The sequence below is a fragment of the Pleurotus ostreatus genome, assembly GCF_014466165.1.
Source record: "Pleurotus ostreatus strain PC9 chromosome Unknown scaffold_7, whole genome shotgun sequence".
Classification (NCBI taxonomy): domain Eukaryota; kingdom Fungi; phylum Basidiomycota; class Agaricomycetes; order Agaricales; family Pleurotaceae; genus Pleurotus; species Pleurotus ostreatus.
In genome coordinates, this window is record NW_023503162.1 from 3,174,896 (window position 1) to 3,200,392 (window position 25,497).

The 25,497-nt window shown below is 49.4% G+C and overlaps 9 protein-coding genes across 9 annotated transcripts; 6 read left to right on the forward strand and 3 right to left on the reverse strand.

Annotated features, from left to right (window-relative positions):
* Positions 1-552: 552 nt before the first annotated feature.
* On the reverse strand, positions 553-1,034 carry PC9H_010310 (uncharacterized protein; the record flags this gene model as incomplete). Its single annotated transcript, XM_036779804.1, has 2 exons — positions 553-902; positions 959-1,034. 2 exons carry the CDS (start codon positions 1,032-1,034, stop codon positions 553-555), a joined length of 426 nt encoding a protein of 141 aa, XP_036629193.1.
* Positions 1,035-2,066: 1,032 nt separating this feature from the next.
* PC9H_010311 (uncharacterized protein) lies at positions 2,067-3,545 on the reverse strand (the record flags this gene model as incomplete). Its single annotated transcript, XM_036779805.1, has 8 exons — positions 2,067-2,277; positions 2,328-2,346; positions 2,398-2,481; positions 2,533-2,626; positions 2,664-3,102; positions 3,154-3,224; positions 3,278-3,428; positions 3,520-3,545. 8 exons carry the CDS (start codon positions 3,543-3,545, stop codon positions 2,067-2,069), a joined length of 1,095 nt encoding a protein of 364 aa, XP_036629194.1.
* Positions 3,546-3,758: 213 nt separating this feature from the next.
* Positions 3,759-5,025, forward strand: PC9H_010312 (uncharacterized protein; the record flags this gene model as incomplete). Its single annotated transcript, XM_036779806.1, has 5 exons — positions 3,759-3,870; positions 4,040-4,149; positions 4,196-4,426; positions 4,477-4,725; positions 4,774-5,025. 5 exons carry the CDS (start codon positions 3,759-3,761, stop codon positions 5,023-5,025), a joined length of 954 nt encoding a protein of 317 aa, XP_036629195.1.
* Positions 5,026-5,096: 71 nt separating this feature from the next.
* On the reverse strand, positions 5,097-5,739 carry PC9H_010313 (uncharacterized protein; the record flags this gene model as incomplete). The annotated part of the gene is made up of 4 exons (XM_036779807.1): positions 5,097-5,102; positions 5,175-5,211; positions 5,314-5,635; positions 5,688-5,739. 4 exons carry the CDS (start codon positions 5,737-5,739, stop codon positions 5,097-5,099), a joined length of 417 nt encoding a protein of 138 aa, XP_036629196.1.
* Positions 5,740-7,050: 1,311 nt separating this feature from the next.
* Positions 7,051-8,757, forward strand: PC9H_010314 (uncharacterized protein; the record flags this gene model as incomplete). The annotated part of the gene is made up of 2 exons (XM_036779808.1): positions 7,051-8,214; positions 8,266-8,757. 2 exons carry the CDS (start codon positions 7,051-7,053, stop codon positions 8,755-8,757), a joined length of 1,656 nt encoding a protein of 551 aa, XP_036629197.1.
* Positions 8,758-9,256: 499 nt separating this feature from the next.
* On the forward strand, positions 9,257-10,098 carry PC9H_010315 (uncharacterized protein; the record flags this gene model as incomplete). The annotated part of the gene is made up of 2 exons (XM_036779809.1): positions 9,257-9,352; positions 9,409-10,098. 2 exons carry the CDS (start codon positions 9,257-9,259, stop codon positions 10,096-10,098), a joined length of 786 nt encoding a protein of 261 aa, XP_036629198.1.
* A 6,245-nt stretch (positions 10,099-16,343) lies between these two features.
* On the forward strand, positions 16,344-21,733 carry PC9H_010316 (uncharacterized protein; the record flags this gene model as incomplete). The annotated part of the gene is made up of 11 exons (XM_036779810.1): positions 16,344-16,491; positions 16,552-16,689; positions 16,741-16,872; positions 16,919-17,206; positions 17,260-20,279; positions 20,339-20,365; positions 20,420-20,482; positions 20,534-20,629; positions 20,685-21,095; positions 21,148-21,593; positions 21,655-21,733. The coding sequence occupies 11 exons, from the start codon at positions 16,344-16,346 to the stop codon at positions 21,731-21,733; spliced, it is 4,848 nt and encodes a 1,615-aa protein (XP_036629199.1).
* Positions 21,734-22,579: 846 nt separating this feature from the next.
* Positions 22,580-23,252, forward strand: PC9H_010317 (uncharacterized protein; the record flags this gene model as incomplete). The annotated part of the gene is made up of 4 exons (XM_036779811.1): positions 22,580-22,767; positions 22,954-23,016; positions 23,073-23,144; positions 23,198-23,252. The coding sequence occupies 4 exons, from the start codon at positions 22,580-22,582 to the stop codon at positions 23,250-23,252; spliced, it is 378 nt and encodes a 125-aa protein (XP_036629200.1).
* Positions 23,253-24,646: 1,394 nt separating this feature from the next.
* On the forward strand, positions 24,647-25,068 carry PC9H_010318 (uncharacterized protein; the record flags this gene model as incomplete). Its single annotated transcript, XM_036779812.1, has 3 exons — positions 24,647-24,729; positions 24,802-24,891; positions 24,957-25,068. The coding sequence occupies 3 exons, from the start codon at positions 24,647-24,649 to the stop codon at positions 25,066-25,068; spliced, it is 285 nt and encodes a 94-aa protein (XP_036629201.1).
* Between the last annotated feature and the right edge of the window lie 429 nt (positions 25,069-25,497).

Below are 25,497 nucleotides of genomic sequence, written 5' to 3' on the forward strand. Positions count from 1 at the left end.
AACAAGAAGTAGTACTAATGTATTCCACCTGAATTCACCTAACATTCAGGTGAACATTACCTGTCAAATTCACCTGAATTCACCAAATGTTCAGGTGAACAATTCAGGTGACCTGAACAAAATCTGAAACAAAAAAAAGAGTTTTGGTGGAGAAATTCAGCCAATGTTCGGATTCTGTTCAGGTGTTGTTCAGGTGTTGTTCAGGTGTTGTTCGGCCATTCAGGTGAACTTCACCCGAACATGTGGGAGAGCGCAACGTGCTCGACTACCCAGTGCCAGTGTCGAGCGGCTCAGGATCCGAAGTCCAGCAGTCGTTCGTCACAAAGAGGACAAAGGAAACCAGACACAAGAACCCATGGGAAAGATTCATATATGGGAAGCAGCGAAACACCAGTAGCTAGGAGGGTTGTCAGGATTCAAAGTCGCTGTTATTGAAGAGGTCGCCAACATGGGTGTTACCAGTGGGACTAGGCACGAGATGCGACTCTTCAGTCGCGGTTGACGACGTTGCATTGAATTGAATTGTGGGAAAGAATAGAACGAGAATACATATTAGCTTGTATGACGGACAGAAGTGACAATCAAATATGTAGTGAGGCAAGGGAATTCAAGAGTTGCCGACATGCCAGTAAGTTCTGGCGAGGCGGGTGGCGCCAATGCAGCTATCAAGAGCAACACCGATTTCATGAAAGGGTAGAAAAATGCACCCAAGACCATGGCCGCAGTGATAATCAGAGCAGGATGCTCTTCCAGCAATTCTTGGATGACTTCTTCAATAGATGCGACATCGTCTTCGTCTTCGCTTTCGCCTTCGCCTTCCGACTCTTCGCCTTCTTCGTCACTCTCGAGCTCGCTTGGTGTAGATCGAGCGAGTGCTTCATGGCATTCAACGTCCACCAAGCCTGTATTACGGAACGTGAGATTGACGATGAAGGGAGCTCGGGGTTGAAAGACATACCATCTGTATGACTAGAGAAGACAAAGACTTTCCCTGCTATAGAAGGGGTGGAACAATTGTGCGGTGCGTCAGACATGGCCGTGCGTAGACTGAGTACAGAAGTAGTCGGGTCGGTGGGTGGTATGGGTGCTGGTTGGTGCTGCTGTGCATGGGGGCCCTTCTTATATGTCGTGGAACAAACCAAAGTACGAACAAAGGGAACCCTTAGGCCCTGTGGCCCAGCATCTGTGAATCAGTTTTAGTGAAAGCATTAAAAAGGTGTTGGTTGTCCCGATTATATGCAGTCATGATCATGAAACATGTCGCATCATATTGCGAACTGCGGCCTGCCATCCGCTTCACCGGAGGTGAGCCTACCTTCCAGATTCTCGAAGCACTTCCGAACCTCGTCGATACGTCAAGTTCTCCTTTAAAAAGGATGGCTGTCTTCCTACGAGTAGAGCCCAGTACAAACTCCTAACTATCAATGGGATCGTAATCACCGTAGACAGGATCCTGGTCGTTTGCTTGACTTTTGCTTGACTGAGGGCCCATCCGGCGCATTGACTATCATGTGTGAGAGACGGAGTAATGGTGCTGGAAATGAAACTCAGCGAACTAGTCTTGCAAATGCTTTCACGTATGAGATGTACAACATTTGTTTGTCTAATGTCCAAACTCAAGTCCTTGAACAAACGCTACATAGTACGGAAGTCAACGTGGGCATTCTAGTGTCGATGAGAAGCTTTATGCTTTTTGGTAGGAGGGGGGGTAGTCCCTTCATGATGGGCAGTGCTATCTTGTCCAGGTACAAGATGAGGCGGTATCGAGTGGCAGCAGCCGATTAGATTTAGGTGGGCGTGAAGGAAGACGTAGATGGACGCGAAGACGTGGAGGGGGGGGAAGACCGTACTGGTGGTGTGGTTCGACGTGACCTAGAGCGATGGGACTGAGGCGCTTGCTTGCTTTCCACAGCTGAATCCGTGCTGTCCTGCTCGCCCGATCCCCCTCGCCGTCCGACCCTTCATCATCTTTATCAGGCCCCTCATCATCTTCATCATCATCTGCACCATCCGATGTGTCAGACCTTCCATCACTAGCAACGAAAGAGTCCATTTCCATGTTGAACTTAGCGGGTATCCGTCTCAGCACGTTGTGGAGGGCCGTCGCGAACCTGCCACAACCGTGTCTCGGTGATGTAAAGTTGCTTTGCACGGAGATGAGGAGAGCGGGTTCGCGGATTCGTCGAGAGGCTCTTGAGAGGAAGACCCAGATCGATGGTTATAATTGGGATGGGAGCTTGTAAGAACATCTTGGATGGCGTCAGGATCCTCGAGTACCTGGAGCGCAGAAATCGGGTAGATTGGCAAACATCCAACGTTGTTCCAACCTTGCAGCAGACACGAGCGCTGATGATTGGTTAGCACTGAGGAGATCAGGTTATGTAAGCAGTAACTCACAGTCGTCCAACAAGGTGCCCTCAGGTCGAGCGTGGTGTTCGCTCAGCGCCGATGTGATGGGTGTCATGTCAGGAGACAGGAGTGCTGATGAATGGTTAGCAGTGAGGAGATCAGGTTATGCGCGTAGAAACTCACAATTTTCCAAGGTGCCCTCAGGTCGAGCGTGGTGTCCAGATCGGCCAGGTATAGTCTTCTTGGACGATTTGTGCGCCTTGAAGGAGGGGTTCCCCTATTTCTCGCGCCATGTCAGAATCAGAATGTGCGACCTCAACTGTTGGAACTGGGACGGTTGTTGGGACTACCGCTTTACCGCTTGCAGGCACGTCTGGATCCGCAGTCGATGGGTCGATGCTTACAGTGTCATCTGCGGCAAGGCCTTTTCGGATTGCTCTAGGCCTCTTCACAGCAGGTTTGAGAGGAGGTTTGACATCGGCTAGCGACGACTTGCGTTTCCGAGCCGTGGGTTTCACTTCTTCATCGGGGATCGTCAGCTCACTGGACGTCCTGGCCACGCTCCGACGTGTTCTTGATGCGGGGCCAGTGCCGAGAGCAGGTACTGCTAGTGGTGTTACGGAAATGGTGGCTGGTACATGGGGTGGGTTGATCGCTGGGGAATGCATAGCCGCCCATGGCCAATAGGGTGGATGTGGCATCGGCAAAGTTGGCTCGCCCGAGGACATATAAAATCCAACCAGAGATATGTTGCTGGAATGCGAATGTGTCAAAAGAAGGAGAGGGAAAAGGCAGGTAACTAACCTGGTACCACTGTTGACGATGCAATGCTCCGCCTGGCTTTTTAAGGGCAACTGAAGGCTGACATTCTCAACCTTGCGAAAAGAACATCAGATATACAGTGTCTCGCTCGAGACGGAATTCGTACCTGTCCAGGGATCAAAGAAGCGATCTGGCATGATTTTGCCTCGCCATCAAATGCCTGATATTCTAGTTCAACCGTCGATCGAGACCCAGAGGGGGTGCCTTTGAATGTAATCTGGGTTACGAGGACGTCATGTCCTAGGCAGACCTTGGTCCTGGTTCCAGCATCACAAATGATCGACCTACGCAAAGTGTGCGGGGGAGCATTAGTGTTAGATACATATCGTTCATAACATGGGGACTCACCAGAGACCATCGTGCGCAAATAGCATGGATGTAGAAGAAACTGGGAGTGGCTCAGTACTGATTGGTGGTGGAATTTAAGATGAAGGGTGGTCCTATGCAAACCTGCCATATTATAGTATGAAAGAACAAAGGAAGTGCGATGATGAAGGCATGAGCATGCACTGTGACGGCCCCTCACGTGATGTGTTGAAATGTCGAGATTCAAGGACCTCATTCTTAGCCGATAATTCCTCGCACACATGTCTGTTACGAGCGACACTACACAAAACTCGGAGGCGGAGACACTTTTCACCAGCAGCATTACATCGACCATGCTGGCGCATGGTCTTCAAGCAGATTTTTCCGAGACGAGTACGTTTGCAAGTGAACAGTCTTCGTCTTCGGAATCACCTCAATTGGATCAATCCCCCATGCATACCTTTCCCCTTGGGCCTGGTCGCCCCTTATTGGTGGATGTTCCTCAATTCATCCAGGATGAACCCAATGATCCATTCAGCCCTATAATTGCCCATCTACAAAGATATCTCGTCGTTGAACACCTCCGTTGGGAAGCTCGAAGACGGAGTGGCTTCGCTAGACAAAGGGCTCGGACGTGTTGAGAGATCCATCTCTCACTTGGAGGATTCAATGGTACGCTATCTTGTGATCACGGCACCGTCGTCACTAATTTGACCAGGGAAGCATGCAGGATCAGATTCAGAGTATCCCGGCGCTGATCGAGGACCATCTTTGCAGTTTCAAGGTGGAAGCACCACCTGTAGCTGACGTTACCATCACGAGGCGACTCGACAAGCTGGAGAGCCAATTCATAGTAGCTCAGGATAAAGCTGAGAGCCTTCATGATCGACATCCCGCCGACAACACTAGTGTTTTGGAAGAGCGTTTAAACATGCTGGAGCAGCGCATGGTCGGTGCATTTCCTCAGTCTACATGAAAATACTTATTTATGATCTACAGGGCGGTCTGCTCCCTCAAGTTGAAGGGTGGATCGCAACCTCTAAGCGATTGGATACGATAGAAAACATAAATACCATGATGCAAGCGGATCAGCAGAACCTCACGCAAATACTTATGGGTCTTCAAGATGAGTTACACGAGGTTGCCATGGACCCCGCCCTCATTATAGCGGACTCGGTGGCGGCGGGTCAGGAGCTGGCCAGCCAATTTGGCACACTCGGCGCTCTCGTTGGTAGTCCTGTGACCCCTGTAAGCCCCATTATGTCATATCTTCTTCTGTTTCTCAAGTCATGACAGACCTCCGCCCAGCTTAGGCACATGGTGCAGCCTGTTCCGCGCATCCAGACCAGTCGGATTCCCAGAGCACCCCCTCGCAACCATACGTTATCATTAATACGGATTTTACCTGTCTATGCCTTTCTCCTAACGTGTGTTGTTTCGCTTGCATATTTCAAGCTTGGTCCTTTGTATCATGATGATCCCTCTCTACACCTTAGATCTGTTGAGGATGCTCGCATTCGCAGTAATTATAGACCATCAGTGTTTTAAACTTGTAATTCGTAATCATTACAGTAAACCAATGCAAGGTGTAGAGCTAGGACAATGGACAACAAGACGATTTAGAGCTAGAACAACAAACAATGGTGGACAGAGCACGATTGAAGACAGCATACAGATACTCAACAAGAAAATGCTACCTTAAGGTGGAATGCGGGTTCCAACAAGATATTCGCCCTACAAGATTTGAGGTCAACACAACTTGGGGTTACTTCCCACATGACATCGACTAAGAATATGATCAGTTTCGCACTGTTATGTATATCGCCTCGCTCGTACACACCGACTGAAGGTAAAGATGTAAGGCTGCGATTGGTCAGCGTGGAACCCACACTGATAACAACTTTGTCTCCATTCTTGACCGAGAGTTGGACCAACCCCAAATCGACTTCATAATGACGTGGAAAGATAATGTCGTAGACACCATTAATATGCCTAGTCTTGATGTCGACACTGCATTGGCGTGATTTGCCTGGTGATTCACTAGGCGGAAGAGAATACGATAGAGATATTTTTTGAGCAGCGTCTGCGTCAAGCCCACTGCAGATGAGCGTCGCACTTGACGGGTGGAGGTGATGGAAAGCATAAGTCAATGACAGCGCTGTGATAGAAGATATGTAAGCATATCGTATAACAGAGGATCATGTACACACTGTCATCTGAGGGGTTTTCGCAAATGCTTAGAGCCACGCGGTGGGCAAACATGGTGAGTGCTAGCTGCAAAGATGTGACTAAAGCTGATTAGCTTCGTTCGTTGGAGGCAGTATGAACAGGGGTTAGGAGCTTTGCCTCCTGATCAGCCTTCGTTGGAGGCAGTATGACAGGGGTTAGGAGCTTTGCCTTGTCCACCGCGCAGGAATCAATGGATGGGTCTATGAATTGTGACATATACCATGCATGGCCACTGTGTCGGCATCGTACAGCATGCACCAATGACCCATTGTATGGACAATCGGGACCCCCTACCTCAAAAGAAACAAAGCGGGTGGCTCAGCACGAATCTGTATAACATGCTTGCTCCGATTCTCATCCTCCCCAAGCAACACTTATGACAAATTTTACCTCCCCCAATCTGCGACGTTCATCGCGAATCAAAGCTCTATCTCCACGCGGCCATCCCTACAACTTGAGACCGCGTCCTCCTGTGGTAACCTCGCCCGCTTCCATCCCACAAGAGGACAACAACCGTGCCAAGCCCAAGAGGACTATAGAAAGAGAACCACCATCTTGCAAGCGTGGAGATGGAGTCCTCGCTGGCCCGGGGAAGCATCGGAAACTCTCACAGGTCTGTGTTCTGTCCCTGCTTGTCGACCTTAAACTAAACCGAACCTTCGCAGCTTCAGGAAATTCTAGAGTCAGAACTCTCGTGCCGGATATGTTTGAATCTTATGAACACGCCACGCATGTGCGTTTCTTCTGCCTTTTCTTCTCATACATCCTAAATTGATTTTCAGGCTGACGTGCGGACATGCTTTCTGCTTCAAATGTTTAATCAAGTGGACTGAAGCCTCCAAGAGGAGAGGACAGAAGTCTTGTCCAATGTGTCGGAGAGATCAGCTTCCGAATACATCCACCATCGCTGTCGGAAACCTAGATGACCTCGTAGCCTTAGCTACAGAATTACAGAGGCAAATGATCTCATGAACATTGTTGTTAGTTGAATATAGTCACTGTAAAATCAACGTCATCCGAGACATTGTACTGGATTGAGCAAGACACTATCACTGGGTAAAATCTCAATTTGGAGCCACAGTTTGCGCATTACTTGGCGTCAAGATAGGGGTCTACATCTATTTGGTTTTGGCGTACTGCGATGTTGGTGAAGACCAGCCACGACATGCTCTCTAGGATACTGAATCGCAAGAGGCTCGGAACATCACAGTTGGCTAAACGTGATTCACAACACGCTGCAGCCACCAGAGACCTAAGTCTTTGCTTTATTCATGTTTTCTTTGTTCTTTATGATTATAATTCTGACCGCATCTTCGCTTTGGACCTACTCTTCCTCTTCTTATCATGACCACTGCAACGCTACTACACCGGATTCCCAACACCCTGCTTCAACGATGTGCCCCTACCGTTTACAGGAAGCGCTCTAGTACTTCCTGGGATGTTATCTCGCCTGTGAGGCAATTACGACGAGGCCCAAGAGTCAAAGTGGTGCTAGCTGCATACATTGACCGGCGCACCATCGAGCCACTCTTCCAGAACCTCTTGAAGCAGTCACTCCTCACTTCTGAGTGTATCGTTCGACTCATCTGCGATCGCCTGCACCATCGTGGCTCTCGCTTACTACGTGTGTGGGTCAAGCAGAAGCTGCCCGATCTTTCCTCTTTGCTGCACCGCCTGGTAGACGGATGTCGCGAACCAGCCTCCAGCCAGCTTCGCCAACGTCGCCACTTTTTGGCCGTTGTTTCCATTCTCGACTTAGTTCACTGTAGCTCACTTCACTTCCGGCAAAGGCATCGGGTGGATTGCCCTTGTAACGCTTTGAATACCCTCTTGGCGCCGCTGTGGCTGTATCAACATTCGAACAAATTCCTCGTGGACATCCCGCTTCACACCAAAGCCAAAGTGTCTCGTTTTGCGGCAACAGACCTTTCCCTCTTGTCATTCCCAGGTTTCACCCCGACATGCATCGCGAAACTTGCCATGCAAGATATGCGCCATTCCTTAACCTCCCATGGCCCTCCCCCATCTGCGATTATGAGTCTCGTGTTCACATATATGGACCGGTCGAAGGAGTTCTTCGATACAGTTTATGCCGAAGAAGACGCTATTTATTTGGTCTTTGAAGCCTTTAAGAGGTTGCTCAAGCATTCACCCCACTGCCCTCAGCCCCTTCGGGATACGTTTCTTGGATTTTTGGCCGATGGCTTCAATCAGCCGACAACTAGGCTCCGATCCCTTATTATGTTGATCCGGCACGGTTTATTCACTACGTGTTCCACTCTGATGGATGGTCACCAGCCGGTCCCTCGCCATCTCCAGCGACTTATCTTCAAGACCCTCGTACCCAACCTTTGTCGACTTCCTGTGTTGATCGCTACTCGGAGGGCACTCCGTAATCTTTGTAGGGATGACCAAGAGGGCTTTGGTCAAAATTGGTTGCTCATGTCTCTCAAGACGCATGCAGACCGGAAGGCGTCAGTTTGCGGACGGTCAGAGCACTGTAACGCAGTACGTGCTACCATATCTTCAACTCGCCCATCGAGCTGATGTACTATAAAGTGTTTAGTTTCGTCCAGACGGACAGACCTCAAACTATGTACAGGCTGCTTCATGGTGAAATATTGCTCAGAGGACTGTCAGCGAACGGACTGGCGCTTACTTGGCCATCGTATCTCCTGCCTACAAGAAGAAAATGGCGATGCGAGTCCTGCTCTTACAGTCCGTAGCTTCGGCCGCGATGAGAAACATTACTTGGACAAATTGGCGGCAAAAGCTATCGACGATAATCTTAGCACCTTAATGCTTCGATCTATGGCTAGACGCATGAATTCCCACCACGAGGCTGATCAGCAACAACCTTGCTTTTTCGTACTTGACGTATCCAAGGACCCCCCCAAAATCGTCGATTATCACTATTACTCCGGTGACTTGCCTTATACAATGGTGAAGATCAGTATCATCGTCCCGACTCTGACAGGAACAACAGTGAACATGGACTGGAAGATGATGAAGGTGTCCAGTTCTGGTCGGATTAGTTATTGTTGGCTTTAATTGTGTTAAACTACTTGCGGTCGCCTGTATTTGATTTGTTCTGTAGCAGGGCGTTCAAACTTTTAAGAAAAATAAACATGCGTAGACATAAAAATCTGAGCTGATGTGTGTAGAAATTGTATTAGTAGCAGTCAAAGCCAGCGATTCGAGGTGATTCGGGGGACGATTCAACCAGATTCACACATTGAATCGTCGTGAATCATCTCTTTTGGCGGATTGTTGAAGCCACTCCAGAGGCGATTGGACAATCCTGGGACGATTTGAATCGTCCCGTGTTGTTTGCCTTGACTGCTATTATTGTCAGTATCAAATGTGTGAAATTAACAGTCGTCAGCCTGGTGCAGCTAGAGGATAGGCACCCACACGTGCACTGACTTATGATCGCTTTCTGTAAGGCGTCCCAAAGAGGAGCTGTTCCAGCATAGGGGACCTAGCTTTAATGCGGCTTTGACTCGAGTCCCAGTGCCACTCGTATCCTTGAATTTTTGTCTATCCTTTTATGGCGGAGAGTAGCGAACTATGGGATGCTGTGCGGAAGCTCCAGGTCCAAATCAAGTCCTCCAACCGGAATATTCAGATCGCTCAGCGAACTGCAGTATGTGTTCTTGCCAATGACAATCATATTAGTAGACTGAGCAAACATGTGGAAAGGACATTAATGCGGCACGGATAGAGCATGCAGACAGGCAAAGGAATACGACCCATAAAGATTTACATTCATTCAGCCGCCCTCAAGACGTCAAAGACAGAACTCGAGGAGAAACGCCGTCTCACAGCACCAACACCTCCCCGCCTCCTTATGACCAACCATCAACAAGACTCAATTCTAGCCCCCTTTTCAGCGCTCCACTGTGTCACCCAGATATCATCGGAGTCATATCTAACACTGGTGAAGCTTTGCCAGGAGACACATCAAGCACCGTCTCAATCATTCACAAAACTCCATCCACATCACCTCCCAGACGGCTCCTTACTCTGCCTAACATTGCCGAGACCAGCGAGCTCGAGCTCGATGGTCACACCCACGCAATGAATAATCCTCACCGTCTATCTATACACGTTCATATGGTGATCCCCGGCTGGTCCAAATTGACCTCCGTCCTTTCTTCAACATATCTATTGCTAGTGTCTGGACTCACCAACAATCTCTCTGTCCGGCCTCACGTCTTAACAGTCCCTCAATATCATGCCTTATCCATTTCAAACTTCGCCATTGGCGTTGCTGCTGCAATTGCAATCACTTTTTTAGCTTGGTTATATTACGTTCCTGTTGATACACTTGACATTGTTCACCCCGAACGTCTCGAGGAGCTGAGGCAGAGGATGTCGATGAATCTTTAGGCAGAGGATGTCGATGAATTATTAGGACATACATTACTTATGTAATATATCTAGATGCGTACTCAGTACTCAGTACTCAGTAGTGCTCGCAGCCATCTCCAGCCATAAGCCATGCCACCACGTCTGCGCCGAACCGATGGCGGTGCCACCCTCATTATTGGCCGACAATTTGTGAAGAAAGCCCCAGTATTTTATCTCTGCCAATGCTGGCAGTGCTTTGATCAAACCTCCATCCCTCCAGGACAAGCTGTCCCAGTGAGCGGGCGATATCTACCTCGTTCGACTTACGACAAACACCAGAGACTCCTCAATCGAACAGGCCTTGCCACGTACTGGGATGCCTCTGCCGAAATCGCAGACGCCTCTGATATTGATGACGACGAAGCCTCCGATGGCTTATTGAACAAAGGCGTATATGAAGTACCTCCTCGCTCAGAAAGTCCTAGTACAGAAGATTCCAACGCTTCAGAAGATAGTGGGAATGACTCCGTGACCGAAGTTGAATCAAAGCCTTCCCCATCCAGCAATCGAGAACAACGTCGTCGACGGAAGAAGGATAAGAAGACCACGCTTCTGCACCTCAGAATAGAAGCGTTCTGGCCCATGAGCAGTGGCTTTCAAAAGCCAGTCAATATGTCAGCCAACATCCCCTTAGATCCACCAGCCCACGGTCTCGGATGCTGTCGAGATCTCTTCTTCTGGAGTTCAGGTGTGCCACTGAGGTGATACATACCGCGAAGAGAAGGGCTTGGACTCTCCAAAGGGAGAAAGCCATGGCAGACGCACGGCAAGAGTTACTTGATACCAACAGTATGCAACATCCTCTTCTTAGCTGTACGATGGCGACCTGATTTTGAAATAGCTTACCTAGAGATGCGAACCAAATTCCTGGGCACCAATCCAATATTTCTAGTCACATTCTTGCTTACTGCTTCGCTCCAACTCTTGTCCGGTCTTTCCCTGAAGAAGACTGGCGATGTACTGAAGTCTATCAAAACAATCCTGTCGCTCGGTGTTGACGCAGACCATCAAAGGATGGCGAAAGAACTGCTGATAGACCCGAGGACTGTTGACAGCGCCATGCCCTATCTCTCTCCTCCGTTCAGGGCATATGCGACATGTCCTGCGTGCTACGCTATATACAAGATACGTCAAGGCAAGCCAAATAAAGACAATGATGGCGAGGACGACTTTGCCTTCCCGGAGAAGTGTACATTTCGAGGAACGCCCGATGCAGAAGCATGTGGTCAGCGGCTGCGCTCTGCGAAGTCTACCAAGCCAGATCGATCATTCCTCTATCATGATTTCAAACATTGGCTGGGATGGATGTTTTGTCGCCCTGACATCGCTGCGGCTCTGGAACAGTTCCCCCTCGGCGATGATGGGCCATCTGACCCAATGTCCGACATTTGGGATGGTACCATGCTTCGGGATTTCAAGGGGCCAGAATCGCTTGGGGATGGCAGATTTATGGTCAGGCTCCACAACGAACGGCGCCTCATCTTCAGTTTCAACTTTGACGCTCTCAATCCAGGAGGAAGTCGGCAGGCGGGTAAGATAACGAAAGTTTGTGGAATGTACATGGCCTGTCTGAACCTCCCGCGTCCCATCCGGTTTCTCGTTGAAAATATCTTTCTCGTTGGAGTTGTTCCCGGACCCGAATCCCCGTCGACTAGTCAAATAAACCATATTCTACAACCTTTGGTGGATGATCTCCTTGATCTCTGGGAGCACGGTATTTTCCTCAACAAAACACCGCTACATCCTTGCGGAATCCTGGTGCGCTGCGCGTTAGTACCTGTCGTTTGCGATCTACCAGCAGCGCGGCAAGTGAGTGGGTTCTCCTCCCATAGTAGCGGAGACCCATGTCACGAATGCAAGCAGGGGTTGCGTGAGTTAGACGATCTGGACTACCACTCCTGGGAACCTCGATGCCCATCAGAGCAAATTGCCCTAGCAAAGAAATGGCGTGACGCTCCAACTCAGAAGGATCAAGACGCACACTTCATGGCAAACCACATGCGCTGGTCTGAGTTGCACCGCCTACCGTATTGGAATCCGGTGGAGCATCTTGTGATCGACTCCATGCATTGCTTTTATCTTAGGCTCTTCCAGCATCACTGCCGCGAAGTCTGGGGTATGAGTTCGAATGCGGCTGATGGCGACGGAATCACATACGCCCCCCCGAAGAAACCTCCTACTATGGAAGAAATGTCTGTGGCTCGGCACCTTCTTCATGCGGGATCAAAGACCAAACTCAAGCAATGCAATATGAATGCGCTCAGCCAGCTTTGCCAAGAAAATGGTCTCCGGTTCTCCACCGGATTAACGGTTAAAGTCCTCCTCCGGCTTCTCCTTGACTTTGTGAGTTCCGAAGTCTAGGGCTTAGCTTTAGCTCACAGCAGATGTCACCATTTTCAGCGTGTCGAGTGTGGATGGTTTGCAAATGACAGCAAGTGCCTGCTTTCGTTGACAGAAATAGCTCTCGACGTATGGGAGAATGGAGCAAAGCCGGTCATCCGAGACCATGTCACCCTTCCATTGGCAAGAGAAATATGCCGCCTGAAGCTTACTTTACCGACAGAATCCAAACCTAATCTAGGAGGGCTCCTTGATTGCATTCAGGATGCTGTACGTGACCCGCATTTCTAGAACATACCGCCTCTCACTCATTCCATCCATCTGCTAGCGCAAGAAGGCCTCCATCATCAACAAAAAAGAGAAACTCATTGTGCGACGTACTGTTCCCCCTGTCCCTCAACAAGCTACGTGTGTTCTAGGGAAAAACACCCTGGGTGAAGTCCGCGAAGACATGGATCGGCTCTGCTTGCCTTCCTGGATTGGGCGCGGGCCAAAGCAGCCTGGGGAAGCGAAACAAGGTCGACTCAAAGCCGATGAGTGGCGGACCCTCTGTATGGTGAACTTGCCCATAACGCTCGTTCGCCTTTGGGGCCAAGATAAGGGAAGATCTGGCGACGTGTTAAACAACTACATGCACCTAGTACAGGCTGTGAAGATTGCTTCACAACGGCAAATCTCGGCGCAAGACATCAAGAACTATCAATACCATATGCATTCGTATCTAGAATCTCTTCTGAAGCTCCAATAGTCCATGTAGCTATATTATAATACCTTGTGGATTCTCCAGGGAGACACATTAAAATGTGTCTGCTTGTTGAACCCCCTCAGTCCACATTACAATGTCAGAGTCACTAGTACGTACCTGAATTATAATTCCGCCTCCTGGTTCATCTTATAATGTGCGCCTCCCTGCTGTAGGCATTATAATGTATTCTGTCGTTGAATGACAACCCTGGGAAGTCTTCATGATGCCTGTAAATTCTCGGTAGCAGCCTCGTGTTCCGTGTTCCGAAGAAAACAAACATTCAGGTAGAGTTAAAACGGTCTGGCAGCTGCAGCTTGCCGGGGTTCGTCCTGTGAGAGGGTGATGATTACCAAGTAGTTACCGAATATGCTGAAGGTCGCAATCAAGTACAATCCAACCCAACCAGACGCACCTATACCCAATATTTTCTGTTCTGCATGATTTTGGAGGAGGATCAATGAGTGCCATATGGAGTGTAACCATTGATTTATCAAACATTTCGGAGTAGGGTTCAAGAGAATGGACCACGTTGATTGAGAGCAGAATCCTCCAGCGGCAGCCAGTTGGACGGGCGTCAAATGTGCGCTTGGGGGGAAAACCGAACTGATGTGAACATATCTAGGGTAAAGGACAATATAATGCAGATCGGAGAGCTAGAATCATAAGAGAACGATTGGATGACCATGCTAATATAAAAAATCAGCACGATCGTGCTCTCGATGCCACTATTGAAAAGGTCAGACTAATGCGCTAAAAGGCGAAGCATTCAACTCGTGCAATTGGTGCATAATGCCATAAACTCACTTTCAACTCACTTTCGGCGCAGTACAATCTTTTTGCATAATCTTTTAACTGAGTGGACAAGTAGCCTAAACATGTATATATTCATGTGCTACCTGACATTAAGTAGGTGTATGAGGAGCCTGCCGCGGCCTACCTCAAGGCGTAGTGCGACAGTGTGCCTCAAGCACAACCCAGGATTCCCCGTAGTCGGAACCAACTTTAGAACGAGTTGGTTGGTCTTGCACATAGGGTTAGACTATAGGTATCAAGCTTATTAGTAAGAGAAATATGAACCGTGAGCTCAACGAGAGCTACAAATACAAATGGCCTGGGCGGCGGGATCCTGGGAGTTGAACAATGTTGAAGTTCCGAAAGCTGGGGTACAGTTGTTGATATCTGAGTGTCAATGCTTGTTTCTTGTTGCTTCGCTACTTGACTGTTGGCCCAGCAGTCAAGAACAGCAAAGGGCGGAGGAGGGGGGCGTAGCGGGGAAAGCGAGAGTGCTGATCCGAATCATTGAGTGCTCCAGTGTACGATAAGATTAGATGCAATGATTATAGCCACACGATCAATCAATCAAGCATTGCGTCACTGGCTTCGACATTATAATTCACATTATAATACCGCCTACAAACCATCTATCCGCATTACAATACCTCCATGGGGGGTTTTACATAGTGGCACATTATAATACCTATCGCTGGATAATCCACTAGGTATTATAATGGGACTACATGGACACCTCGAAGCTCTATCTTGGAACCACGATCACACCATATCAGCATATTTCACTCCACTTCGGTGAACACTTACGAAGATGGGGTCCTGTCCATTCTTGGCGTTGCTTTGCCTTTGAGCGGTTCAATGGGATGCTTCAAAATATAACGACAAATTGCAAGTTCGGTAAGAATCTGTTAACTGTCATTCCTTCATCGGCTGACTTTCTACAAGGTGACCTCGAGCACACCCTTTTTCTGACTTTTACAAAAGGGCAGAGGCTACGCGCTCTCTTCCATTCGTCACATCTACCTCCTCTAATTCAATCCCTCGTTGACCGGCTCTCTGCATCTCATGATTCCACTATTCGGTCGACCTTCATGCAAGATAACCTCGTGGCCGACCACTCCACTTCTCAAGCGGTTCCGATTCATAGCAAAACACTGGTAGACCGCGATTTCGACCTACTTAAGGCTATCGTACAGAAAATGGACAAGCGGAGCACACATATCCCCAATTCCGTTCACAACCTCCCAATGATTCAAAGGCAGGGGGAGACTTACTCAGGCCCGAAGAAAACTGAAGGCAATAGCCTCATCATTTTCAAGCTTGCCGGGAGGCGCCATCCTGGTCAAATCCAATCCGTCTTCAACCACACTAGGATGAGGAATAATGGCAAAACGGTCACCGAATCCTTCGTCCTTGTTCGTTCATTCCTCCCTCTGTCGGAAGAGGATGCTAAACAAGATATTTATCGGACCTTTCCCTCCGGAGGGATGCTTTTTCGCGATACTCTTGGAGAGTGTGTACTTATAATATGGATCCGCGGGCCGTGCCGGCGGTAGCTCACTTCGAAGTGCTAGGGCAAGGATTCAGTGTATATTCCTAGACTAGGTAGATGGGTAGCTATTACTTGCGTAGAATCTATGAGCGCTAGGAGGGCGCATATGAGTTCTCATCGATATGCACCCAGTGCGCATACCGTAAGCTCAGAGAATTAGGCGCGCGCCATGTCAGCAAGTCTCGAGTTGATGCTTCGCCAAATTACGGTCTTAAATCATCAAATCTCTACCAAAAGTGCTGCTTTCTTGGCGCAAACCAACTACGGCAAGCAAAATCCACACTTCCCATGATTCAGAATTGTGGAAAAGAGGCCAGTTCAGCCAGAAAAAAACACGACCGAGCCTCCAAAGTACGCAGAATTTGTTTGGCCTTATTTGCACGGGCCTTGAACCCTTTAGAGCATGATTGCTCGCTACGCTCGCAACAACTTGCTGCCGTTGTTTGTCACTTTGCACGCACTCGGAATGTACCCATTGGTACCACGTCGTCCTGTATCCACGTTCTCCCACTCATGCGGTGATATCCTTGTTTAGACATATGTTACCACGATGCTTGAGATTCTCTCCTTTTCCAACTTCCTTCCAACTTCCTTCTGTCATTTGGTCAACGTTCCGCTGCTCAATGTTCAATAGTCAATCATGTTCCCTTCGATGAAGTGTACTATACACGAAGTCCGTTTCATAACTACTATCCCTTTGTCCACTCCGATTGCTTTGTGCTTTGTGCACTGAACTTCCAACATGTGGCCTCAAGCACCTCTCCGTCTTCCGTTAAGCAACTTCGTCTTGCCATATTCATGGCTCCCCAAACAAGGTCCTCAAGGCGGTCGCCCAACCTCGGCTCCAAGCGCAGAAGACCACGGTCACCCCCGAATGCAAAAGAGCCCACAGTAAGACCTGACGAGAAACGCCCACGTATCGAAGGTAGCTTTCAGGCTTCAGACGGTACGTCCACTGGGGCCAATCCATCCTGACCACTGTTCAGTTGTCTCACTGAAATCACAGAAGTCAGCCCTCCTACAGACCGGAGGGCCTCTAAACGTAAACGAAGTACATCTTCCCCTGTTGAACGAGGTGATACAGATACAAAAAAACCTCCCAATAAACACCTGCACATTGAAGACCATGCCGAAGCTCCAGACGGTATGACCTGATGGTTCATTTTTGTTCGACAACTGATTCCTATGCACCTAGCGACTACGTTGCCCGATCCACCCCCAGCCAGGACGACAAGTAAACTCCGAGATCAAACCCTCAACGAGCCGCAGAAGCCCAAGAGGAGACTGCGACGTCAGCATTCCCCAAAACCTCCTGATTATGATGCTGGTAAGTCTGAAGTTATTATAAGTGGATCCATCACCAATATTGCTAGATGATGCAACGACCTCTAGTCATAATGGTGTTGCCACATCCCCCTATCAGTTTCGATTTCGTTTTAGTGATACACAGAAAGAGAAACCATCTACATCTACGGACAATGCTTCCGCGTTTGACAGTCCTCCCCTCGGTTGTGACTCGGCCACCATCCCCCCAGCCAGCGGAATGGATGTTCCATCTTCTCTAGCCAATATTCCAGGCATAGATGTCAGTGGGAATATCGGCGAATCCGCGTTGTTAGTTTCTGTGGGCGTCGAGTTCTGTGAGGATCTCAGCAAGCTTGGTCTGTTAGCTTCCCTATCTTACGCAAGTCAACTTACTCACCGAGACTTTCAGCCATGGATCGCAGAGGACCGGTACCTGGCAGCGTCGAGGTTTACAAGGATCTCAGCGAGCGTGGTCGGTCGGCTTCGTTGGATTACAAAGTCGAGATACCTGCCAACGACGAGGATGTCACTGTAGCTGCTTCTAGTAGGCCTGAAGCACTGGCCCACGACGACGAGGAACCCAGCGAGGGTCTCGATGAACCAAGCTTGAACATGTCTGGTGTTACCACAGTTGGCAGAGCGCTCGCAGCATCACAAGTTGGCGATATCATCAGCAATCTGGCAACCCGTCACCGGGCGTCGAACGCAAGAGTCCACAATGGTGACTTGCTCCAGGAGGTTTCGTTCAACAACATGGAGTGTGCCTCAGTCCCTGTTGAGAATGTCCCTAAAAATCCAGCCACCCGCGATAATTCGCTTGTGACCCCCGGGATCTCCATGCTCCAGGAAACTCCCATCCCTGTTGACAACATTGCGAGTGATTTAGGTACCCCCAAGGGTTCCACTATAAATTCTGGAGTTCTGGATGCCCGCGCTGCCAGAGATCTGGTTATTGGCCATGCTTCACCAGCAATGGCTGGAATCCCCGTTTCCAAGGATACTTCAGTCGACAAGTGCGTCACTACCGTGCGCGAGGCTTCAACTACCAACCCTGAGATGCCCGACATCAACATGCGCCAGGACACAGCACCCACTGATATTGTCCCCAGCGATCTAGCTACCACTCGCGAGGCTTTGATTGTCAACGAGGAAGTAAATGCACCCCAGGACACTTCACTCCGTACACCAGCACTCACTAACATCGACACCAGCGAATTAGCGACCACTTGTAAGGCTTCAATTGTCAACAAGGAAGCCAGCACACCCCAGGACACCTCACTCCGTGACCTGGATCGTACACCAGCATCCACTGCCATCGTCCCTAGTGATCTAGCTATTGTTCACGAGGATTCAAACGTCAACCCTGCGATCTCCAATGTCAACATTCCGCAGGATACTTCCGTCGATGACCTCGATGACGACGAGCGGGGATGCGCATCAGCACACGTTGCTACTGCTGCTTGCGAAGGTGCCATCGTCAATGAGGAGATCGCTGAAGTCGACGCGCCAACAATTGTGACTGCCACTCCTGAGGTTTCGATTGTCGACCTAGTGATCCCAGACATGTCCCAGGACACAGCACCCGTTGACACCGAGATTTTGATTGTGGAACCTGTGTTCCCCGACGTCAACATTCCGCAGAATACTTCTGTTGATGACCTCGATGATGACTGGGGATGTGCATCAGCACACGTTGCTACTGCTGCTCGCGAAGGTGCCATCGTCAATGAGGAGATTGTTGAAGTCGACGCGCCAGTAATTGCGACTGCCACTCCTGAGGTTTCGATTGTCAACCTTGTGATCCCAGACATGCCCCAGGACACAGCACCCGCTGACACCGTCATAGCTACCATTCCGCAGGATATTTCCATCGATGACCTCGATGACAACTGGGGATGCGCTGCTCGCGAAGGTGCCATCGTCAATGAGGGGATTGCTGAAGTCGACGCGCCCCTGGATACTGATTTCGATGACCTCGATGACTGGGGATGTACACCAGCACCTATTGCGACTATCACTCCTGAGGTTTCGATTGTCAATCTTTCCATCCCCGGAGTCGACATGTCCCAGAATACTGCACCCACTGATACCGTCGCCGCTCACACTGGCAAGATCTCAATTATGGAACCTGTGTTCCCTGATGTTGACATGCTCCAGGATACTTCATTCCATGACTGGGGTTGTTTGCCAACACCCACTGACAACGCTGCCAGTGATCTTGCTTCCGCTAGCAAGAAGGCTTCGATTATTGACGAGAGGATCACCGACGTCAACATGCCTCCGGACACTTCACTCGATGACTGGGGACTTACGCCAGCACCCACTGACGATACCGTCAGCGATGAAGCCCCTGTCAACGTTGGGATCCCCGATGTCGTTATGCTCCAGGACATTCTACCTGATGACCGGGGACTCACACCAGCACCCGTGGGCAATGATGTCAATACTGGATTTCCCGCTGTGGACATGCCTCCGGTCATTGACATGCGCCAGGAGACCTCGCTTGATGACTGGGGGTGTGCAACAGCACCCATAGGCAACGCCGCCAATGCTGGAATTCCCGCTGTGAACTTGCCCCGTGACGTCAACATGCGCCAGGAGACCTCGCTCGATGACCGGGGACCCACACCAGCAACCATGGGCAACGCCGTCCCCACTGTGGACCCGGTTCCGGACATCGACATGCGCCAGGAGACCTCGCTTGATGACTGGGGGTGTGCAACAGCACCCATAGGCAACGCCGCCAACGCTGGAATTCCCGCTGTGAACTTGCCCCGTGACGTCAACATGCGCCAGGAGACCTTGCTCGACGATTGGGGGTGCGCACCAGCACCCATGGGAAATGCTGTTAACGTTGTGGACGTGCCTCCAGACATCGACATGCGCCAGGAGACCTCGCTCGATGATTGGGGGTGCGCACAAGCACCCGTGGGAGCTGTCAACGCTGTGGACATGCCTCCAGACATCGACATGTGCCAGGAGACCTCACTTGATGACTGGGGATGTGCACCAGCACCCGTTGGCAACACTGCCAGAAATTTGCCCACCACTAGCAAGTGCTCCGCTGTAGATTCCGACATTGATATGCCTGAGTGTGAACCCCCCAATGACCTTCGGAGTACCGATGAGTGGGGATGTGCAAAGGAACAACAACCTGTTAAGGGTCTTCCACCGGATGTTTCTACTCGACCCCACAGATCAAGAGCTGCTCCTCAAGATTGTCCGCTTGGGGATAAAGGAACCAGAAAGCCACCGCCCAATCCCTGGGCAAGCAATGAAACATCCTTCTTTGCCTCGGAAGATACTCTATCGGATGTTAACGACGTCGCCTCTGATGCTGATGACGAGAACGATGAAGCTGAAGACGATAGGGACGATGTCGAACCCGAAGAGGAAACCAAACCCGAAAACACAAACTCGCGACATGCCGTATGCTTAAATTCCTGCATTGCACTTGCTTATACGTCTGACTTTCCCCATCTTGACAGCAATATGATCCATGTTTTGGTCCTAAGGTCAGTTTGAGGCGCTCGCATATAGTCCCCCCGCTAATTACTCATCACACATAGTGCGGACGCAAAGCCGAAGCTGGCTACGACCACAGTCGTGTCTACTGTTGCTGTCCCAGAGAAGTATATGCCCCCCTTCCCTGATGTTCATCTTCATCGCTGACTGAACCATAGCATCGCCGCGATTGCCCATGCTTTGACCTGTTCGAAGCAAACCCGCCACCTGATTACAGCCATAAACACCAAAGTCGGGAACACACCACCTTGATGGTTCGTATCCGTTTCTCAGTTGCGCTCTTTCTCAGTCCTAACTCCCTCGGTACAGGCAGACGTCAGAGATTTTTGTGATCAACAACTGTTGGGGCTTAAAGGATGCGGTGAACATCAACGTGGTTTAATACGCGTACCCACGCCTAAAGCACTCGCCGGATTTGCTCAAAACCCACAAGGTGCCTCGCAACCAACCCTCGACCCCTTCTTACTTGATCTCGCTAGCGAGGGTTTGTCCACTCCTTGGAACAGGCGGGCGAGGGAACTCTTCGCTCAACGATTCGTTGAGTTAGACGAATTTCAGTGCAAGGATCTGAACCTCGTGGAGTCCTGCTTCAAGACTCACCTTATTCACCTCAAGCATCTCTACACAAAACAGGAACGTTTATCCTCTATCGACTCCGAGGAGGAATTAGTCTCGCGTGATGCCATGGTTGCCAAAGCCGTCGAACGTAGGCGTCGAAGTGTACATTTGTTCTGTTGTTTCTTCCACGCTCTACTCAATCTTTGCATTCTAGTTGCGTCATCGACGTGCCAACGTATGTCGACTCCTTGCTGCGGGAGACTCGTCGATGCAAAGATTTGAACCTGTGTGGAAGATCATGCCCTGGTACGGTGTTAGCGGCGATGAAACGGACCATGCTTCGAATAGGCATGAAGAACAATTCGCAATTACGCATCTCCCATGGCGGTCTCAGGACAGCGAAGTAACTCAATGGTTTAGGACATTTGACTACCTTCATATGTCTCTTCGTTTCACCGATGATGATCGTCCAGGACCTGGGAGGTTTCCTCGCGTACGAGTGCCCTCGCGTCGTCAGGAGCAGCGCAATAAAACACCTCCTAAAGGACTTCCGATCAACTTCTATGACCCTGGCTACTTAGCTAGCCTAGACGACTTCGAACGCAAGAAACTTCGTATGGCTCCACGAATGGATTTGTCCTTCTCTAAGAGAGTCAAGTTGTACGTGTTTTACAGTATAGCCCAAATTATAAAATCTGACTCTTTTCATGATCTTGTGTAGTGTCGCGAAAAGGTTCAAGAAAGTGCAGACGCGGGATATGCGACCTCTACATCCTGATGACCCGTCATTGCAGGTTTAAAAGTAACCTCATACCATTGAATGAGGATGAAATCATAATACTACATTCGATCTATTTAAAAATCAAAAAAGTTATGGAGCTTGGTCAAAGACTCTACCCGATTGTTAGGCTCCCCCGTCACCATTGCCAGCCCTGAGTGTTGAGCAATAGCTTCCAGCTGCCATGCCGCCACTGGAAGTGAGGTTATAGTTAAGCGGCAATTTGGACAATGTTGCTTGAACAGTATCTCTGCATCCTCGTAGAGAAGGTGGGCCTTCAACCAATTGTAATCTCCACTGGTGTTGTTGAGTTTGCCGATCATGCCTGTCGAATCCTTCGCGTAGTGAACGTAAAGGAAATTCAAATCATTCTCCAGGCGTTCGCTGACGACCGTATGAAATCGACTGATCAAACACGTTTCACAGTACACATGTCCACACTCCAAGCTTGGACATAAATCGCGTTGATCATTGGTCTTTCCACTACAATGATACAGACTCACGAGTAGGGCTTGCTAAACGTTCCTTGACACAGCTCACACTGCAGACCTTTCAGTAATCGCTCTTTGGCCTTTTCCCATTTTTCGTCGACCTGTGATCCATTCGTTACAGAGCACGTACGGCTCGAACTATTCCATGTACGCACCTCACTTTCTTCTTTGTGTTTCTCCCGATCACACGATGGACCGTTCGCTAGAGCTGGAGCCGTCATATAACTTGGTGGTATTGAGTGAGCAAAGGGATTGTAACGATAAGAACAAAGGTGGTGGTGGGCCTCTTTGTGCCTTTCATGCTAAGTGGCTGAGCCACTTGTGAACTCGTTTAAAAGGGTTGCATGAGCTGCAGAGGTTGAGCAGTTCTATCAAACATGCCTCCCATCGTTGCTAAACGACGTTTTCGCTTCTCTATCGCTCGCCCACCGACCACTGGTCCTATTGTACTTGCTGTCTGCATGGGAGAAGAGCTGCAAGGGATTCCTGAAGCTCGCCTGGTGGATCAACTTGCCCGCCGCAATGCCACTCCGCGTCCTCCAACCCCTCCGGTCAACACGACGAGGTATGCCTCGACTTAATTTCCCAGGCAAATCGTGGATTGACGCACTTCTGACGCACTTCATCCTTAGGCAACATGCAATCGATGTAGTGGCTCGCCGCAATGCTACTCCAGGTCCTTCAAGCCTTCCAAGGTATGGTTTTCCTCGTTTGCGAGACAAATCATATCGACTCTGTCCTACGTCATTAGACCGCACACAACCAATGTGGTGCCTCGTCGCAATGCTACTCCAGGTCCTTCAAACCTTCCAAGGTATGCCTTTCTCAGTTTGCAAGGCAAATCATCTCAACTTCGACCTTCGTCCAAAGACAATATATGCTTGATTCAGTTGCTCGCCGCAATGCCACTCCAAGCTTTTCAAACCTTCCGGTCATTCCAAGGTAAGTCGTACTCGATTTGTAAGACGAACAGTGTACACATTTACTATGTTCAGACCACAACACGTTGTCGATACATTACCTGATTTCAAAAACAGACCTCTTGAGTAAGTCGTTGCTACTAGGCCAAAAGGCAGAAGCGTTAAGCGTATTACGATAGCAATGGTAATGTCTTGCCGCTACCAACGGGCCAGGTTCCCTATTCTACTTCTCCCCGGGACACAGAGCAGGTATAAGATATTCTCTGCATCATCTCTTCTCTCATGACTATGTTGTAGAATCTTTTCATCAACCGTCGGGCAAGGACCCCAACCAGCGGATGCTCATTACCTGTGGTCTGGTTTGTGTCCAAGGGCGAGCAGTTACTGGATTCCCCTCCCGCTCATTTTTCTTCGCAAAGGCAGCCAAACTTGCAAGATTTATTCGTTCACACTGCTGCGTCCTTTCGGCAGGTGTGGATGTGGTGTATCTTGGCAGGTCACGATGCTCCAGGATGGATGCCAATTGAAGTTGGCGACGAATGCAGAAGAAACTCCCAGCGGCTGAGGTTGTGGTTCCGGGAATCGGGAGAACCTTCCTGGATCAGCCCTGAAACTTATAGACGCTACTCGAAGCTAAAACGGAAGAGGGATGATTTGTCTATCGTCTCGTCGAGTTCATCTAGCTCCTCCTCCCGCAGAAGTACTAGAAAGAAAGGCAAACTTAATGAATAGATTTCTCGCATAGCGACTATGACAAAACCAAATATATACCCTTTGTGCCCTTTGTTCCCGTGACTTCGATAAAAGCAGAAGGAACATGACGCTCACCTCGTAAGTCAAACCCTCATAACTTCTGAAGCACGGAATGAACAGTCCCCTACAGGTGCTACTAGTATCCCTTTTCACTCGAACAATCTCATTCAAAGACAAATACCCTTCTAGGTGGTTCCGACAGTTTTCCGTCAAGGCCATCCGCATGCAGTAGCCGATTATGAAGACTCAATCCGATACAGAACCGCGCTGCGAACTTCAAATGTTCCAGGTATTCCTGGATACGTGCTATGGTTATTAGTCAGTCCAATCACTTGACAAAGAAATGAACTCGCTTACTTACAGAGTCCTTGTAGCCATTGCCATTTCCTCACCCCATTGTGCCCGTGGAAACACTTTCTCGGATGCAACGTAACGTCCATGCATCTCAAGCTTTACAAGTAAATTTTGTGAACCTTTGTGTGTTCATGCGCAATAACTCTACTAGTTAGCCCCGTTCTGTGGACGACCCCACCAAGGAGCCATTAGGGACCGGATCAAGGACCGGATTGAAAGAGAGGTGCGTACGAATACTTTCAAAAAGTGGCAGTCTTAGTTGATTGAGATCAGTATATATCGAACATACCGAATGCTCGTTCACCTCGGACGTCGAGGATAGTGGTCTGCCCGTCATCGTCTATGGCTGGGCCTAGTGGCCAAGGGCGTGCCGGTACTTTGACATCCCGTCGTGACAACACACGAAACCTCCTTCGCATGCCAGCATCTTTAGTCTTCAACAGAGTCCAAGTACTTTCGGCAGACGAAGTTCTGGAACCTGAAAACCCCTCCAACGCCGTGTAAGTATGTTGTCGTTATCAGCGCGGCCAAATTTTGACATGGACAAGCATCCTCGTCTTTCCCACAAATAGAGTTCCAGCCATTACACTGCGCAATTCTGATGTACAAACGTTAGAACCTAAAAAATGGTTGAACGACACTATCATTGATTTTGGTATGAGGTATCTCGTGGATTTCATACTGTCTGTGATGCCTAGCTTAGATCGCCTAGATTTCTTTTCGAAAGGTTAGTCAAGCAGCGTCCTGACGCTGTCGATGATTTCTACATCTTCAACTCTTTCTTCTTCACCATTCTCTCGGCCCGTGAGTACCGCTCGCTGCAGTTAATCCCAATGTAAGCCTAATATAGTAAGATGGCTACCAGGGCGTCCGGCGCTGGGTCAGTAAGGACCTATTCAGCAAGGCATACATTGTCATCCCCGTCTGGCAGGAGTTAGTCCTATTGTCGGCTACCAGTGTTAGCTTCGTCTTACTCCACTCCGTAGAAATCACTGGTACCTCGCCATCATCTATAAACCAAGCTGCATGACTGAGAGCCACATAACTGGGTCCCCTGAAAGGTGCGTACTCTTGACATTATGAGTATGTTGCGGAAAATGATATCCCTTCATCCAGGACTTCTGTACTGATACTGGACTCGTTGGGAAGGACACATCAAGATGTTTTCTCTGTACTCGCCGCATTTATGACAAATCTTCTGAAGGACGTCAAGTATGCAGACACGGTACATGGTATAGAATGCCACCATGTCCCAGTGCGTCACATCC